The sequence below is a fragment of the Crocuta crocuta genome, unplaced genomic scaffold (genome assembly GCF_008692635.1).
Source record: "Crocuta crocuta isolate KB4526 unplaced genomic scaffold, BGI_CrCroc_1.0 scaffold35, whole genome shotgun sequence".
NCBI classification, from domain to species: domain Eukaryota; kingdom Metazoa; phylum Chordata; class Mammalia; order Carnivora; family Hyaenidae; genus Crocuta; species Crocuta crocuta.
The window spans coordinates 4,700,169-4,716,019 of NW_027530625.1; the positions used below are offsets into that span (position 1 = coordinate 4,700,169).

At 54.3% G+C, this 15,851-nt stretch overlaps 2 protein-coding genes across 2 annotated transcripts in view; both read left to right on the forward strand.

The window, feature by feature from the left end:
- The first annotated feature begins 7 nt into the window (after positions 1-7).
- On the forward strand, positions 8-3,952 carry CDK9 (cyclin dependent kinase 9). The gene is made up of 8 exons (XM_077768274.1): positions 8-67; positions 548-629; positions 1,308-1,398; positions 1,557-1,652; positions 1,756-1,922; positions 2,040-2,211; positions 2,369-2,517; positions 3,011-3,952. Exons 2-8 carry the CDS (start codon positions 609-611, stop codon positions 3,374-3,376), a joined length of 1,062 nt encoding a protein of 353 aa, XP_077624400.1. The 5' UTR covers positions 8-67; positions 548-608; the 3' UTR covers positions 3,377-3,952.
- A 4,570-nt stretch (positions 3,953-8,522) lies between these two features.
- The window catches only part of FPGS (folylpolyglutamate synthase), a 16,460-nt gene continuing 9,131 nt past the window's right edge, over positions 8,523-15,851 (forward strand). The window contains exon 1 of the mRNA XM_077768275.1: positions 8,523-8,543. Within this exon, the coding sequence (XP_077624401.1) occupies positions 8,523-8,543 (21 nt within the window). The remainder of the gene's footprint in view (positions 8,544-15,851) is intronic.

The window sequence follows — 15,851 nt, forward strand, 5'->3', positions numbered from 1 at the left end:
TGTGCCCCTTTTGTGATGAGGTGACCAAATATGAGAAGCTCGCTAAGATCGGCCAAGGCACCTTCGGGTAAGGCTGCGCCCCCGGGGGACCGGGAGCCCTGGGCCTGCAACCCTCAGGGCCGACGTCGGGACGCCCAGGGTCGGACCCAGCGTGGTCGGGAAGCCACAGAGCACCAGACTTGTCCTCTGGTCTCGCTAGGCCGCGCCGCAGCCCGCCTGGGCCCGACGGAGCCGGCTGGCGGGGAGGAGCCTGAGGCCCGTGATGGGGGGCGGGGAGGGGTTGCAGAGAGGAGCCTGCGGGGGGAGCGGACTCTCCAAGAGAAGCCGGGTTGAAGAGGCCGAGGGAAGGAAGTAGAGGCTTGGAGAGGGACCAGGGACCGTAGATAGTCGGGGGGAGATGGGGGGGAGAGTAGGCTAGTGCCCTGGGTACCTGGCCCAGCCCTGCCCGGGGAATCCCTTTTTTCTTCCCTCCTCCTCAGGTGGGGGAGGGGCGGGTCCAGCAGAAACGGCCTGATGAAACCTCTTGGGTCCCCCTCTCGGCCTGCAGGGAGGTATTTAAGGCAAAGCACCGTAAGACCGGCAAAAAGGTGGCTTTGAAGAAAGTGCTGATGGAGAACGAGAAGGAGGGGGTGAGTNGGGCTTTCACGTCGGGAGTCCGTGGAGGTGTGGTAGTTTGGGAGTTTCCGTATTCCAGGGAATTTGACTTCCCAGTTAAGTTTTTTTGTTCAAATGTTTTAGAGCCTTTAGTATTTCATATTTAGGTAAATACGGTTGGGGCCAGGAGGGGGAGCCCATGCTTGCAGAGTGCGCCTCGGTTCCTCAAGTTAGGAAGCTTTTAAACACTCTTAACTTCACGTTTGTTTTGCGTAGCATTAAAAGAAATTCCATGCAGTGGCCTTACGAGGGTGACTGGTACTCCGCTGAAAAGGAACAGTCCCTTCCCATACCTCGTTTTAGCTGTAGTCCAGCTCCCCAGAGACCTGATTCTTAGCAAGGAAATTTCTTTATAGCTGCTTTTGTTCCCACCTAGTAGGTTACACACAGGCATAGAGCTGACTTTAAGGGTTGTAGAAACAGTGGAGCATTTAGTGACCAGCAGGGTAGGGTTAAGTACCACCGTCTCAGTTCATTGTCACAAACCAGTTCCTTGAGGGCTGCGCGCTACTTTTAACACCCATTTTACAGAAAAGACCTCTGAGACCGCTGGACTCTTCTTTACAACCCGTGCCCCTTATTCTTGGCTTGTTTGTGGGTCTGTAGTTCCCTCACTCACCTTTGAACCCCCCTCCTTTCTTTCTTTCACTCAGTTCCCCATCACAGCCCTGCGGGAAATCAAGATCCTCCAGCTTCTAAAACACGAGAACGTGGTTAACTTGATTGAGATCTGCCGAACCAAAGGTAAGTTGCTGGGATCGTATCCCCGTCTTCAGATGGGGAAAATGAGGCTTAACAGCCTAAGGCTTTGTTTGCAAAGTTGGAAGTGGACGCGCTTAAATTGCCTCCTCTTAACCCAGACATACCGACTGTGACTGCTTTCTCGGGTCCTTTTGTCATAGCTCTTGCTGCCCCGGGGGCTGCCACAGCACCTGGCCCAGAGGAGGCACTCAGCAAAGAGTTGGCCAGTGAAGGAATGCACAGCTGGATATCCGAGTGTCCGTGGGCTGGAAGGGTAGAAGCTGGCTGTGGGCAAATGAGTTGCACATGGGGTTTTTTACTTTCTTTTCCTCACCCCCTTCCCCATTCTTCCCGCCTTAGCTTCCCCTTACAACCGTTGCAAGGGCAGTATATACCTCGTGTTTGACTTCTGCGAGCATGACCTTGCCGGGCTGCTGAGCAACGTCTTGGTCAAGTTCACACTGTCTGAGATCAAGAAGGTCATGCAGATGTTGCTCAACGGCCTCTACTACATCCATAGAAACAAGGTGGGGGTCCGAACGGGGGAAGGGACCGAGGCTTGGGGTGGCCTCTGCTCCCACTGCTGGGCGGGCGTGCCTGGAGGCCCTCGGAAACCTGATCGGGCCCTCTTGCGCTTCCTGCAGATCTTGCACAGGGACATGAAGGCAGCTAACGTACTCATCACCCGCGATGGGGTTCTGAAGCTGGCAGACTTCGGGCTGGCCCGGGCTTTCAGCCTGGCAAAGAACAGCCAGCCCAACCGCTATACCAACCGTGTGGTGACGCTCTGGTACCGGCCACCGGAGCTGTTGCTCGGTGAGGACTCTGGAGCGGGCGGAGGGGGGCAGGGGCTGGCCACTTACCCGGCCTCAGTCCCCCACTGCCAGGGCTTCTTGAGCCGCCGGCCCTGGGGCATTGCGTCTCAGGAGGCCCTCGGGCTCAAGGGGCCCTCCCGGTGCGCTCTTCTTCCCAGGGGAGCGAGACTACGGCCCCCCCATTGACCTCTGGGGTGCCGGGTGCATCATGGCGGAGATGTGGACACGCAGCCCTATCATGCAGGGCAACACGGAGCAGCACCAGCTTGCCCTCATCAGCCAGCTCTGTGGCTCCATCACCCCCGAGGTGCGTGACCAGGCTGCAGGTCCCCAGGGTCCCCACAGGAAGCAGAGATCCGGAAGTCCTCCTGGCAAGGGAGGAACAGGGAGTGGAGTGGAAGGAAAGCCCTGGAGAGGTGGCCGGTGGAGGGACAGGGCCTGGTCTTTGGAGCCGCACGGGCAGTGTTCAGCTCTTGCCCCCATCACGGTTCTGTGGCCTCGGGGAGAGCATTTGAATCCCTCACCTCAGAATTGAGTTTTCTCTTCTGTGAAACGACGACATCCATATTGGTCTTGGTGAATACATTGTAGGTGATTTGTGTAAAAGGGCCCGGCACTTGGTGTGTGCCAGAGACACTGGTCACTGCTGCTCCACACCCTGGAGCAGTCAAGTTCGCCCTCCGGGGGTGGTCTGGGAGCATCTGAGAGGTGAAGTGTTAGTCCCTTCAGGTGCCTAACCAGTGGACAAAGCCACGCGCCCCCTGAATTGACGCCATCCTCTCCCCATGCCTCCCGCCCAGGTGTGGCCCAACGTGGACAAGTACGAGCTGTTTGAGAAACTGGACCTAGTCAAGGGCCAGAAGCGGAAGGTGAAGGACAGGCTGAAGGCCTATGTGCGTGACCCCTACGCGCTGGACCTCATCGACAAGTTGCTGGTGCTGGATCCCGCCCAGCGCATCGACAGCGACGACGCCCTTAACCACGACTTCTTCTGGTCCGACCCCATGCCCTCGGATCTCAAGGGCATGCTCTCCACCCACCTGACGTCCATGTTCGAGTACCTGGCGCCGCCACGCCGAAAGGGCAGCCAGATCACCCAGCAGTCCACCAACCAGAGCCGCAATCCCGCCACCACCAACCAGACGGAGTTCGAGCGTGTGTTCTGAGGGCCGGCTGCCGGCGCTTCGCATTAGGGCAGTTTTGGTTTTTCTCCTGCTGTGTGACTTGCGTTGTGGAGGTCACGGGGCATTTGAGTTTTCTCTAGTGCTTTATTTTATTTAATCCCCACCCTGGGCGCCGGGAAGGCCAGCCGAGTGGACTGGAGGAAAGCTGGCTACAAGCCCGGGATGGCACGGGGGCTGCCTCCGCTTGTCCCCTCGCGTTCGAGATGATCGCCAGAGGGTCTCTGTTTACTTTCAGACAGGATCGGGGTGGGAGGAGAGGCACGCCCCGCCAGTGACTTTCTAAGTGTTCCCAGCGTGACCGGAGGAGGGGACAGGCCCCTCGCCCACCGCCAGCCCTTCCTCTCGAGATGAGAAACTTGGCGTGGGGGACAGAATTGGGCTCGGGAACGGGCCGGTCTCGGCCCAACCGTCCGAAGCTCCGGGGCTGGCAAGGACTTGGTTTCTTTAATACGACATTTGATCGTGTTTTTTTTTGTTCGGTTGTTGGGAGGCGTTCCTGGACACACTGTTTGGTCAATTACAATTAAAGTTGACTCTTTTTTTTTTTTTCCCCCCCCCCAGTAAGTGGTTATGTGCTGTGTTCTGTGTTCAGACCGCCAGCTCTTAACCCTGTGGCCAGCACGTTGGGCCCAACCGTTGAGGTTTGACTTGTCAACTCTTGGCTCTTTTCTTCATCCCCGTTCTTGTCTCCGGACATAACTGCAAGGGACCTTTTGTCTTTTGTTTTTCTTTTGAGTACCTTCCAGAACACCTGTCATGACGCTCCCTTCGTCCTCCCCACTCAGTGTCAGGGGAAAAGGGAAGACAGGTGAAACAGGGTGTCAGTTCCCTGGAGAGGGGACCCGGGAGGGTCCGCAGTCAGCTGCGTCTGCAGCAGTGACCTCGTCCGCTGTGGCTGACGGACGGGTCCACACTTGACTCACGGGCGCCGGAGGCCGCAGAATGCTCTTAATCAGAATGGCCGCCGTTAGATGCGGAGCTTGCGAAGGGCCCTCGGGCTGCTGCGTAGTGGGTGGCCTAGGGGAGGGGAGAGAAAGAACCAGAGCAGTTTAAAGGATCTTCAGGGGCTCGGGAGGTGGCAGCCGCCTGGATTAGGATGGGGAGTGGGCAGGCAGGAGGACAGAGCCGTGTGCCAGCTGGAGTGTCAGGCCTGGGAGGTGGACTCCTTGGACAAGAAGCACGTTCTGGCGGATACGTCTCCTGTGAGCGTGAAGCTGAGGAAAGACATTGGAGGCAAATTTTTCTACACTCTGGTCACAGGCGGAGGCCTTTGGAAAGGGGTCCCCAAAGGAAGATCAGCAAAACCTCTTCCCAGAACTGTCCCTGCAGAAACGGACCCAGATCTCAGCTCCACGAAAGGCCAGAAGTAAAACCAAACACACCACTTGACTGGCGCCTTGAGTGCTCAGGGCTGCTGTAGGGAATCACACGGACTGGCTGGTTTACAACAGACACGTGTTCTGTCAGGGTTCCGGAAGCTAGAAGCCTGAAGTGCAGGTGTCAGCAGGGTTCGCCAACGCGGCTCTGCGAGAGAATGTTCCACGCCTGTCTCCTAGCGCCTGGTGATGGCTGCCAGTCCTTGGCTTTCCTTGGCCTGTAGATGTGCCTCTCGGGTCTGCCTCCATCTGCACTGGGTCGTCGTCCTTCTGTGTGCGGCTGTCTCCCCGATGAGGACCCCGGTCACTGGATTTCGGATCCATCTTGGTCCAATATGATCTCAAGCTACACGCGCAAAGACCTTTCCAAATAAGGTCGCGTACTGAGGCTCCAGGTGGACATGGGGTTTACTCTGCTCCATGCAGCTAGGAAGGAAGCAAATCTATTTGGAAACGATGGCGAGGGGTCCTAATGGCTGTCGAGTCAGTAGGTTTTGAGTGACCTGATGAGACAAAACTCCCGGGCCTGGCCGAATGGTTCAAGGCGCGGTCTTTTTCTCCAAAGGCTAAAAAGCTTCTCCAAAAGAGGCTCATGTTCTCCGACCCAGCAACTCACAGAAGTTTCCATTGACGCTCAGTGACAGCCGGTTACCTCATCGAATCCTCCCTACCGTCCTGATAGTGTCGTTCCTTCGTTCGCTTATTTATGGTCTGTCTGCCGTGGACCAGACTTCTAGACTCGACACAGCTACGAAGCAGTGGGCGCTCCCACCTCTATGCAACTCACATTCTAGTAGGTTCAAACTAGTCCGATGCGGTAAATTGTGTGGAAAACCACAAAGTGGAATGTGGAATGAGAGGGGAAAAGAGTAGGGGGCAGTTGAGGGGCTCGGGGTGACAGGAGCAGAGATCCCAAGAGAAAGGGGGTGTTGGGGGGAGGTGTCGGGTGGCACCAGTTCCAGACCCGAGGCCAGGAGGCTTTGAGAGAGCCTGGNCTCTCTGCCCCTCCCCCGCTCATGCTCTTTCTCTCAGAAATAAACATTGGGGCGCCTGGGTGGCTCAGTCAATTAAGCGTCTGACTTCGGCTCAGGTCTTGATCTCACGGTTCGTGGGTTTGAGCCCTGCATCTGGCTCTGTGCTGACAGCTCAGCTCAGAGCCTGGAGTTGCTTCGGATTCTGTGTCTCCCCCTCTCTGCCCCTCCCCTCCTCATGCTGTCTCCCTCTCTCTCAGAAATAAATAAAACATTGAAAAAAAAAGAAATAAACATTAAAAAGAACTTTAAAAGGTCGCAGTGACTATGTTGAGACAAACTTGGGCAGAGCTGGAAGCAGGGGGAACAGCTGAGGCTGCTGGAATAGTCTGGACCCGAGGCGGCGGGGGGCTCGGACCAGGTCATTAATACAGCCGGTGGCGAGCGCGTTGATTTATGGGTGGCCGCGAGGGCAGTTGTATTTCCAGGTTGGATGTGAGTGTGAAGGAAGGGAGTTGAGAGTCCCGGGCTTTGCTGGAGGGATGAAGGGGCTTCCATCCCTTGAGACTGGAGGCTGAGGGAGATGGGGCCGGCGCACTGGTGGTGGCTCAGCATGGTGAGATGGAGACGGCGGATGGACATCCAGTTGAGTGGGCAGGTGTTTGTCTAAAGCTGGCTCAGGGCCCCCGGAATCTGGGCTGGGGGCACACCTCTGGGAGCTGCCAGCACAGCACGGTGGTTTGTAAAGGCCCAAACAGGAGGAGAGCATGTGTCAAGAGTGGAGAGAACAAGAGACTGTGACCCCCGGGCCCTCCAGTGTTCAGACATCCTCAGAGAATCAATAGCAGCAACCAATGAGGTAAGAAGGGATCAGAGAAGCTTTTCTTTTTTTTTTTTTTTAAGTGTTTGTTTATTTTTGAGAGCAAGAGACAGGCAGAGTGTGAGCGGGAGAAGAAGAGAGAGCAAGGGAGACCCAGAATCCGAAGCAGGCTCCAGGCTCCCAGCTGTCAGCATGGAGCCCAATGTGGGGCTTGAACTCCTAAACCGGGAGATCATGATCTGAGCCGAAGTCGGGCCCTTAACCCACTGAGCCACCCAGGTGCCCCAGAGGGAGAGGGTGTTCTGGGGAGGAGGGAGTGGTCGCCTGGATGAACACAGCTGATGGGTCCAACGATGGGAGTGAGGGCTGCCCGACAGGCATAGCCACGTCGGGGTCTGTGGTGGGTGTTTCAGAGGAAGGCCCGCCGGGAACAGCAGGATTATGGGAGAACGGGACCTACTGTAAAGAAAGATTACGGGGGCCCCTGGGTGGCTTAGTCAGTTGGGCGTCTGACTTGATTTTGGCTCAGGTCATGATCTCATGGTCATGGGCTCGAGCCCTGTGTTGGGCTCTGCACTGAGCATGGCGCCTGCTTAAGATTCTCTCCGTCCCTCCTCGCTCGAGCGCTCCAAAAACAAAAAAACAACTAAGATTAGGGATGCAGCTAGTCTTGGATAGTCTGAAATAAGAGCCTGGACACCGTGGAATGACCCAGTATATGTTGATTCTCGTCCTGAAGACAGAGGGCCGTATGGCCAGGTGTACAGGGGCCACACGATGTCTGTAACCTCAGGCTACACCCCTCATCCGTTCTCTGCTCCCTCCTCCGAGTGTGTCCATGATGTTCAGGGCAGCCCCGTGTGTGGAAAAGCTGGGGGAAACCTCCCTGGGCCTGCGTAAATCAGAGCAGCTCTTCTCCACCTCCAACACCCGTCCAAATCCATGACTCCAGGGTCGGGGTGGGCGCCTCTAACAGGCTGACCGGCGAGTCCCACGCTGCTGGTCGGGGGTCTGGAATGGGATGCTACATAGCTGGCAAAAAGGATGTAGACTGGACATGTGCGCACCGGGACAGAAAGCTGTTCCAGAAACAACAGGTGGAAAGAGCAGGTTCCAAGATACCTGTTACCTGAAATCATTTTATGAGCAAAAGAATCACATTAAACCATTATCCAGGGTTTTTCCGGATGGTTTTGTCCTTCATGTCCCCCTGTTTTCTCCTACTTCCTTACTTAATAATTTTACTCCTGTATTCAAACCGTATCTTAAAACAACAAAGCAGGCCCCAAGCCCTGGAGCTGCGGGCTCCAGGCTCCCCAAGCACAGAGCACCCCCAGAGAGACCTGGACTAACCAGCCTCACACCCTGGGGAGCTGGATGCGTCACCCCATCTTTGAAGGGAGCTGCGTGGCCTGAAAGAGAAGCTCCCAGAGGGCAGGGCCTTATGGGGCATTGCCCTGAGGCACCTAATGGAGCGCCAGGCATCTGCGAGTCTCAACCACTCCCTGGAGTCCGCTCGCATTGCAGGTGGTTGAAGAGTCCGGGTCGCGTCGGTGGGGAAGGCCTTCACCAGCTCCTTCGGGCAGGCCCTCCGTGTCACCCTGCAGGCCAGGAGCTCAGTCTGGCCTGGCTCCTTTCTGAGCAGATGATTTGGTGAAACACAGCCTCTCCCCCTCTGCAGGCTCTGACTCCCCAGGTCAAGGGTGCCCGAGTGTCCTGCCCCTGGTCCGCGGGGACCCCAGCCTGGCAAAGCCCGAACTGTAAGGGGAGATGGGCCCGTGATAAGAGGCCAGGTCAGGCCAGCCCTGCTCTGCAGGAAGCCCAGCCCCAGGGTCTGGAAGTCTCCCAAGTGCCCCCTTCCCTCAGCAGCCCCCACCTTTCCACTCACCTTTAACCTCTGCTAGGTTGTTCTTTAACTTGGGAGATTCACCAGAGAGGTCCCTCCCTGGGCAGATCCCAGGATGAGCGCAAGCACCTATCAGGTAAGACCTGCCTCCCTGCACACGGGGAGGCGCGGGCCATCAGGCGGGGAGAGGGACCCCCTGGCCCCCGCCACCGACTCCCCTTCCTTTCTGTGGCCCAGTTGAACCCCGGGCGGGGCAGGCTCGACAGAGGTGCCCCCACCCATGAGTCACTTTGTGCCCAGCCCTGTTGGGGTGCGGGAAGCCCAGGGACGAAAGGTACCAGGTTCCTGGCTGCCTCCTAGGCAGTGGCTGACAAGACTCGCTGGAAAGCAACCAATGGAGCAGCCAGGCCCATCCGGGGGTCCCCTCTCAGCTAAAACGGCCTCCTTCCAGGTAGGAGAGCTTGGTTCCCTCCGGCAGGTGGCCTGCCTCTCTAAGCTTCCATTTCTTTCTTTTGCGTAACGTATGTCAATATCTCTCAGGGGCCCAAGGCCACATCAGTGACAGTCCCACACTTGGCAGGGCCCCAGGGGCAGACCTTGTGATCCATAAACCTTGTTCCACAGGCTTGGGGTGATCAGGGGCCCCCCTGTGGCCTCAGTTCCACCTTTTAACCCGGCTGGGGGCTCCACGGAAGCCCCCGCCCACTCTGGTTGTGGGGAGACTCTTGAGGAAGTGGGGGAGGGTCTCCAGAGCAGAACTGAAAACGGCCTCGGGTGGTGCAGAGGCCCTTCAAGGGACTTCCTGCACTCCCGGGGCACCGGTACGTGACCCGTAGACAGGCTGTCACCTGAGAGTGACCTCAGGATGGCTCTATAAGGTAGGGCTGTCCGCTGCGATCATAATAACGATAATAACGATAGTAGCAACAGTGGTAACATTCATCTAATGCTCACTACCTGCTGGGCTCTGTTCCCGTCCTGTTTCCATTTTATAGATCTGGAAGGTGTGATTGCGAGCAGTTAAGGACTCAGCCTGTTAAAGATTTCTAACCTCGGCTTCCATGTGGAGCCCCTGCTCTGTGCTCAGGGCCCAGCGCCCTCTCAGTCTACCTTATCCCAGCCCTCTGAGGTGGGCACGACTGTGATGCCCATTTTACAGATGAGGAAATGGGGTTCAGAGGTAAAGAGACTGGCCCAGGCTCCGGAGAACCCTGGCTAGGGCTTCCGGAGTCCAAGGGAGATCAAACTGCATGTCCTGACAGGCACTGGACAGGTTGCCTGGCCTCGTCAAGCCTCAGTTTTCTCCTCTGCTGATTGGAACACGAGTCAGGATGTCCCTGACTCTCAGGGCTGTAGTCTGAATTTCAGGCCAGAACAGCCAGGGCTGCCGTCAGCCAGCGAACCTTGGGGCTGCACACCAGGTCAGGCCGCTCTTACCCAGACCTTNAGAATAGATCAGTCATAGCTGGAATCAAATGGAGCTGGGGCTGAGCGGAATCCTTGCTGTGCTACTTGCCAGCTGGTGAGCTTCGTGGGTGATGGTGCCCTTCCGGGCCTCAGTTCCTCACCTGCCAAATGGGCCCAGCACAGCGCCTGGCAAGGAGGAGACTCGTAAATCTCACACCCCAGGGAGCAGGTGTCAAAGACAATCGCGGCTGCAGAGTGAGATTACCAGTTGGAAAAAAAAAATTGCTCACCCTTTTTCCCCCTCCAAAAATTGGTAAAATAGTTGCTGTCAGGTTTGAGCAGAGAAAGCGTCAGGGGCTCAGTGAGCACCCAGGCCCCCGGGGAGGAGGCCAGACTGAAACCAGTCTCTCTGTGGCCTGCCAAACCGCGTGGCCTCACAGCACACACCTGGCTGTGGGCGGGGACCCCGGGGATACCTCAAGAACATCCGTGGAGCCATGCCTGGTCCCAGGTCAGTTTGGCCCCCTGCTGGGCCTCAGTGTCCCCACCTGCTGGACAAAAGGGCAGTTGGCCAGCAGGACGTGGCAAGAAGGTGACATTGGAGCAGAAACCTGGGATGACGGAGAGTAGGTCATGGGAACTTTAGGGCAGAAGAACAGTCTAGACAGAGGGAACCACCAGTGCAAAGGCACTGAGGCTTTGTCCTGCATTTTCTGTGTGACCTTCAGCTGGCTGAGTAACCACTCCGTGCCTCAGTTTCCCATCTGTATAGTGAGGATGATCACAGTGCTCGAAAAGCTGTTGTGAGGGTTACATGAATACCTTTAATGCTAAGGGCTCACTAGACGTGGACCTTTGCAGAGGTGGGTGTGAGCCTGGTGTATCTTAGGATCAGAGAGAAGGCCAGCAGAGCTGGAGTGATGGTAAGAGAAGCGTAGTTCAAAAGCTTGGATTTCGTCCTAAATGCGATGGGAACCCACTGGATGGGTTTAAGCAGAAGAGAGGCACGATCTGATTGTCTTTTTTTTTTTTTTAATGTTTTATTTATTTCTAGGAGAGAGAGAGAGAGAGACAGCGTGAGCAGGGGAGGGTCAGAGAGAGAGGGAGTCACAGACTGAAATAGGCTCCAGGCTCTGAGCTGGCAGCCAGCACAGAGCCCGACGCGGGGCTCGAACCCACGAACCGCGAGACCATGACCTAAGTGAAAGTCGGACGCTTAACCGACTAAGCCACCCAGGTGCCCCTGAAGAGGAACGTTTGAAAGTCAGACGTCACCCCAGATGTGGGACCTTGGAGAGAGACACAGGAGCCCCCGGTCTTCATCATAAAGATGCAGGAGGGGGAGGGTGCAGCCAGCAAGAGGGAAGAGGATGAACCAGGGAGGGAGGCATCAGGGAGGCCCAGAGAACAAAGGGCTTCAGGAAGGAGGGCATCATTGGCCTTGTAACCTGCTACCCGGGAGGGAGGGCAGTTAACATGGCATGTGGGGCCCTGAGCACAGTTCCAGTGGTTACCTCAAGGTCATTTTTAGAAGTGGAATCGCAGGATGGAAGCGAGGCTTATTTTCAGGGCCCAGATACCCTCCCAATAAACCAAAGCTACAAACTCCTTAGTAGCCAGAGTCAGTCCGGGGATTTGCTGTGGCCACACCGCTGAGGATGTGGGATTTCGTCTAAGGCAAGTTTGCTCCCCCCAATTGCAGCAAAGTGTTTTCTTGTCAGTCACTGGATGTAAATAGGTATTCCGAGGTGGAGGAGTTCTTGTGTTTATCAGAGGGTCAAACACCAGAGTGGCTGTCAGGCTTCTGCACAAAGCTGCCAATGAACTTGAACCTCCCTTGGTCTCTGTACAAGGGAAAGGGACAGTTGGACCCCTCTAGCCCAAGGCTCTCTGGAGTATGGTGGCCTCTGGAGACTCTTGTGCTCAGTGAAACCCCTACCCATAGATCTCCCCCAAAATTATGGGCCGGGACATAGCTCACTTCAGCTCTCACCCTACCAGGGAGGAAACGGATGAGTCAGACAGGATCAGAGAGGGGAAGCAAATTGCCCGGGGCCACACAGTGCATTCACAACTGGAAGCCAGGGTAAGCAGACAGGCAAGCCTCCATTTCCCCACCCGTAAAATGGGACCAATCTCTAATTCACACAGTGTTCAAGAATATGAAAAGAGGTTGTGGTGTCAAGTACGGGGGTGTTTAATAAATGTTACCTAACAGCAACCCACCCAAGAAAGGCAAAGGAGAGGGGCACCTGGGTGGCTCAGTCAGTTGAGCATCTGACTTTTAGTTTCAGCTCAGGTCATGATCTCACAGTGGTGAGTTTGAGCCCCGCATCGGGCTCTGTGCTGACAGCACAGATCCTGCTTGGGACTCTTCCTCTCTCCCTGCCCTGCCCCTGTTTGTGCTCTCTCTCTCTGTCTCTCAAAATAAATAGAAATTAAAAAAAAAAAAAAGAAAAAAAGCGAAGGAGAAAGGTATAGGGGAAAGGTATTTCAGGCAAAGGTAAATGTGAGCAAAAGCTTAGAGGTGGAAGACGCTAAGGCCAGTTCCTAAAATGCCAGCTGCACGGATGGTACCCTGCAGTGATGGAAGAGGTGGGAGGTAGGCAAAAGTCAGGCTACAGTGAGTTTATGGGCTTTATTAATCTGGAGGGCATGATGGGCCAAGAGGGGACAGTGCCCCAGGCAGATCTGAATTTAGAAGGTGCATCCTGGAGCCCAGCATGGGGCCTTTGCTGACCCACTGTGTGACCCCAAGCTGTCTCTGTCCCCTCTCTGAGCCTCAGCCTCCTGCCCCTATAGCAGTGAGCTTGGCTTTGATCAGGGTTATCAGGGTTTGCAAATATAGATCTTCCTTTATGAGTTTCCTTCTTTTACTGTCTTCTTTTTTATATTTTTTTTTTATAGTTTATATATTTTTGAGACAGAGAGAGACAGAGCATGAGCGGGGGAGGGGCAGAGAGAGAGAGACACGGAATCTGAAACGGGCTCCAGGCTCCGAGCTGCCAGCACAGAACCTGACGCAGGGCTCGAACCCATAAACCGCGAGATCATGACCTGAGCTGAAGTCGGATGCTTAACCTACTGAGCCACCCAGGCGCCCCTCTTTTACTGTCTTCTCACCTTAGACAGGGCGCTCTGCAAGCAAGACTGTCATCTGCCCCCCTGAACTCAGTGTCTCCAACACCAGGCCCAGGGTTTGGCACAGGGGTGAATGAGTGAATGAATGAATGGCTGACATCCTTTCCCTTTGGGAGGGTAGGGGTTAAAGCAGAATCCCTCCGAACTCGCTCCCCTCTACACACACCTGCAGATCTGCCTCCAGTGGGTGGACACCCACCCACTTGCCAATTTCCTTACGCCCTTGTTTTTGTTTTTGTTTTTTTCTTTTCTCTCCCCAGACAATGGCTTTGTTTCTATTGTTCTTTCTGGAGAACAAGAACGCTTTCATGGTGGCACCAAAAGGCCAACATTTGTTCTCCAGGTGTGTGATGAAGGTGCCTTTGATTTTCTCCTTTACACATTTCTGTGTTTCCTTCTGTGAACATCTGTGACTTTCAAAATAAAAAGCAATGATACAAAGGAGGTTAGCAGCCCCATATAAAGGGTTTTTAAATATAAGAAAAAGTGCTCAGCATCCTCCAAATGGAATAAATGCAAATAATAACTAGCTTGAGAATCCATTTTTCCACCTACGCGGTTGGCGAGGATCAAAGTTGGCTAAGGTCTGTGTTGGTGAGGAAATGGCTGGCTCATGCCCTATGGAGGAATGGGGAGAGAAACTAATCCCGCCCCTTTGGAGGACAATGTGGCAATACGTGTGGTGTCAATTGCCAATCACCTTTGACCCAGCAATTGCACTTCTTGCAAGAAGTGCATCAGATGTGCTCACATATGGAAGAAAAATGTTACCCATTGCAACATTGCTTGTGATGGCAAAATATTAGAAACCTAAATGTCCATCAGTAGGAGACGGAGCCAAGTCCACAGTCGTACTTCCACACTGCACAGCTTCAAAAAAAAAAAATCAAAAACAAAAACAAAAAAACAAATTAGCCAGTGGGACAGCTCTTATGTACTGACACAGTCCAAAAGGCCGGAGATATAAAGGTATATGGAAAAAGTACAATGCAGATTTGTGTATACAGTCTGCTGTCTGCAAGTATGAAATGGAAATCATTTGTGTTTGCTTGCAAATATGTAACAGGTCTCTGGAGAGATCACAGGAAATGTAACTGATTGCTTTTGGAGAGGGTAATTAGGATGTGGAGACCTGGCACAAGAGGGAAGCTTTTCATTGTACGTTTTTTGAACTTCTGACTTTTTGAATGATATGATGTGTCATCAATCCAAAAACTATTAGGATTTAGAAACCAAATAAAAATAGAAAGAGTTATTTATTTATTTATTTATTCTGAGATAGAGAGGGAATGTGAGCAGGGGAGAGGCAGAGAGGAGAGACAGAATCCCAAGCAGGCTCCATGGTGTCAGCACACAGCCTGATGTGGGGCTCGAACCCACGAATTGTGAGATCATGACCTGAGCCGAAGTCGGAGGCTCAACCGACTGAGCCACCCAGGTGCCCCAAGATTTTTTTTTTTTTTTTTAAGTAATCTCTACACCCAACGTGGGACTCAAACTTAACAACCCTGAGATCAAAGGTTGTATGCTCTACCGACTGAGCCTGCCAGGGACCCCAAAAGGGAAACATTTAAAGCTCCTTTATGATTTTGTTTGTCTGCAGTTATTAAATTAGATACATGTATATGCATAGAGAACATTCCAATGATGAAGAGGAAGACAAGGAAGGAGGAAGAGGAGAAGAAGACCAAGAAAGGAAATCATCCCTGTATTTCCCGTGGGGCCAGCTAGGCAGGGGACACCCAGCAGTGATAAGAGCAGAAGTCCAGCCAATGACAGAATCTTCCCAACATGTTATTTATTTCAAAATCAAACAATGTCTGATAAATATTTAGCCCCAATGCCTGCAGGAGAGAGGGAGGGAGGTGCTGAAATCCCATCAGTTTGAAGATTGTCTTACGTCGGTGGGAACTTCCCTAGAGGGCCCCATCCCCTACCTCCAACAAAACCAAACCAAACCCACACACCTTTCTAGGACCCTTCAGCCACAAAAAGAATCTCCACGTTACTTTTTCCATGGTAGCAGCTGGGGCCAAGGTCATGGGCAGGAAAAAGTTCTGGAAGGACAAATCGGCCTCACCCACAGCTAGGACAGATTCCTGTCCCCTCCCTAGGCGGCTCTCCAATCCAATCTCCGCACAAGTCTTCCAAAGTGCAAACCTGATCTTGTCATCTTTCCTTAGAACCATTTTATTGTCCAAATTTAATCCAAATTCCTTAGGCTACAAGGTCCGGCTGGATCCGGCATTCCGGGGCAACTAGCCCCGACCCGGTTGGAAATGCTCACTCGCTCTCTCTCTCTCTTCCTTTCTCCTCCTGCCACTCCCCCTCCTTCTTCAGTCCTTTGCTTTTCAATACAGCGTTCCCTCCCTTCTCCTGGAAACCTCTCCCCCCACCCCCTCCGCCACCTCGCAGACTCATCCCCAGGCCTCTGCCAGGATGTCGCTTCTTCCAGGAGGCCTTCCCAGGTTGTCTGGGGACGGTAGGGGCTCCAATAGCGTCGGAGCACAGGTTTTGGTCTATTGTCTCGCAATCGGGCTGTCAGATCCAGGAGTGCAGGGGCCAAATACCCGCAGCCTGTGGTCTCCGCTTTAAACTGCGATGTTTCAGGGCTTGAATTCGATTAATTCATACAACTGTACGCTAGCTCCGTCTTCTCTCTCGGCTCAGAGCTGGTTCTGGCAGAGCACCAGGCTGAGGGTTGCAGGCCGGGGCTATTTTGGGGGTGTGGCCCGGTCCTAGGGATGCGTGCAGTAGGAGCCTAAATAGCTTGCCCCTCACAAACAGGGGCGAAACCCTCCATCCGGCCCCGGGGCCTGCCCCTCACAAGTATGGCATCCCTCGGATTCTCATTGGTTCTGGAGGACTCCCTGGGCAGCGCTGCTGGGTGGAAGGC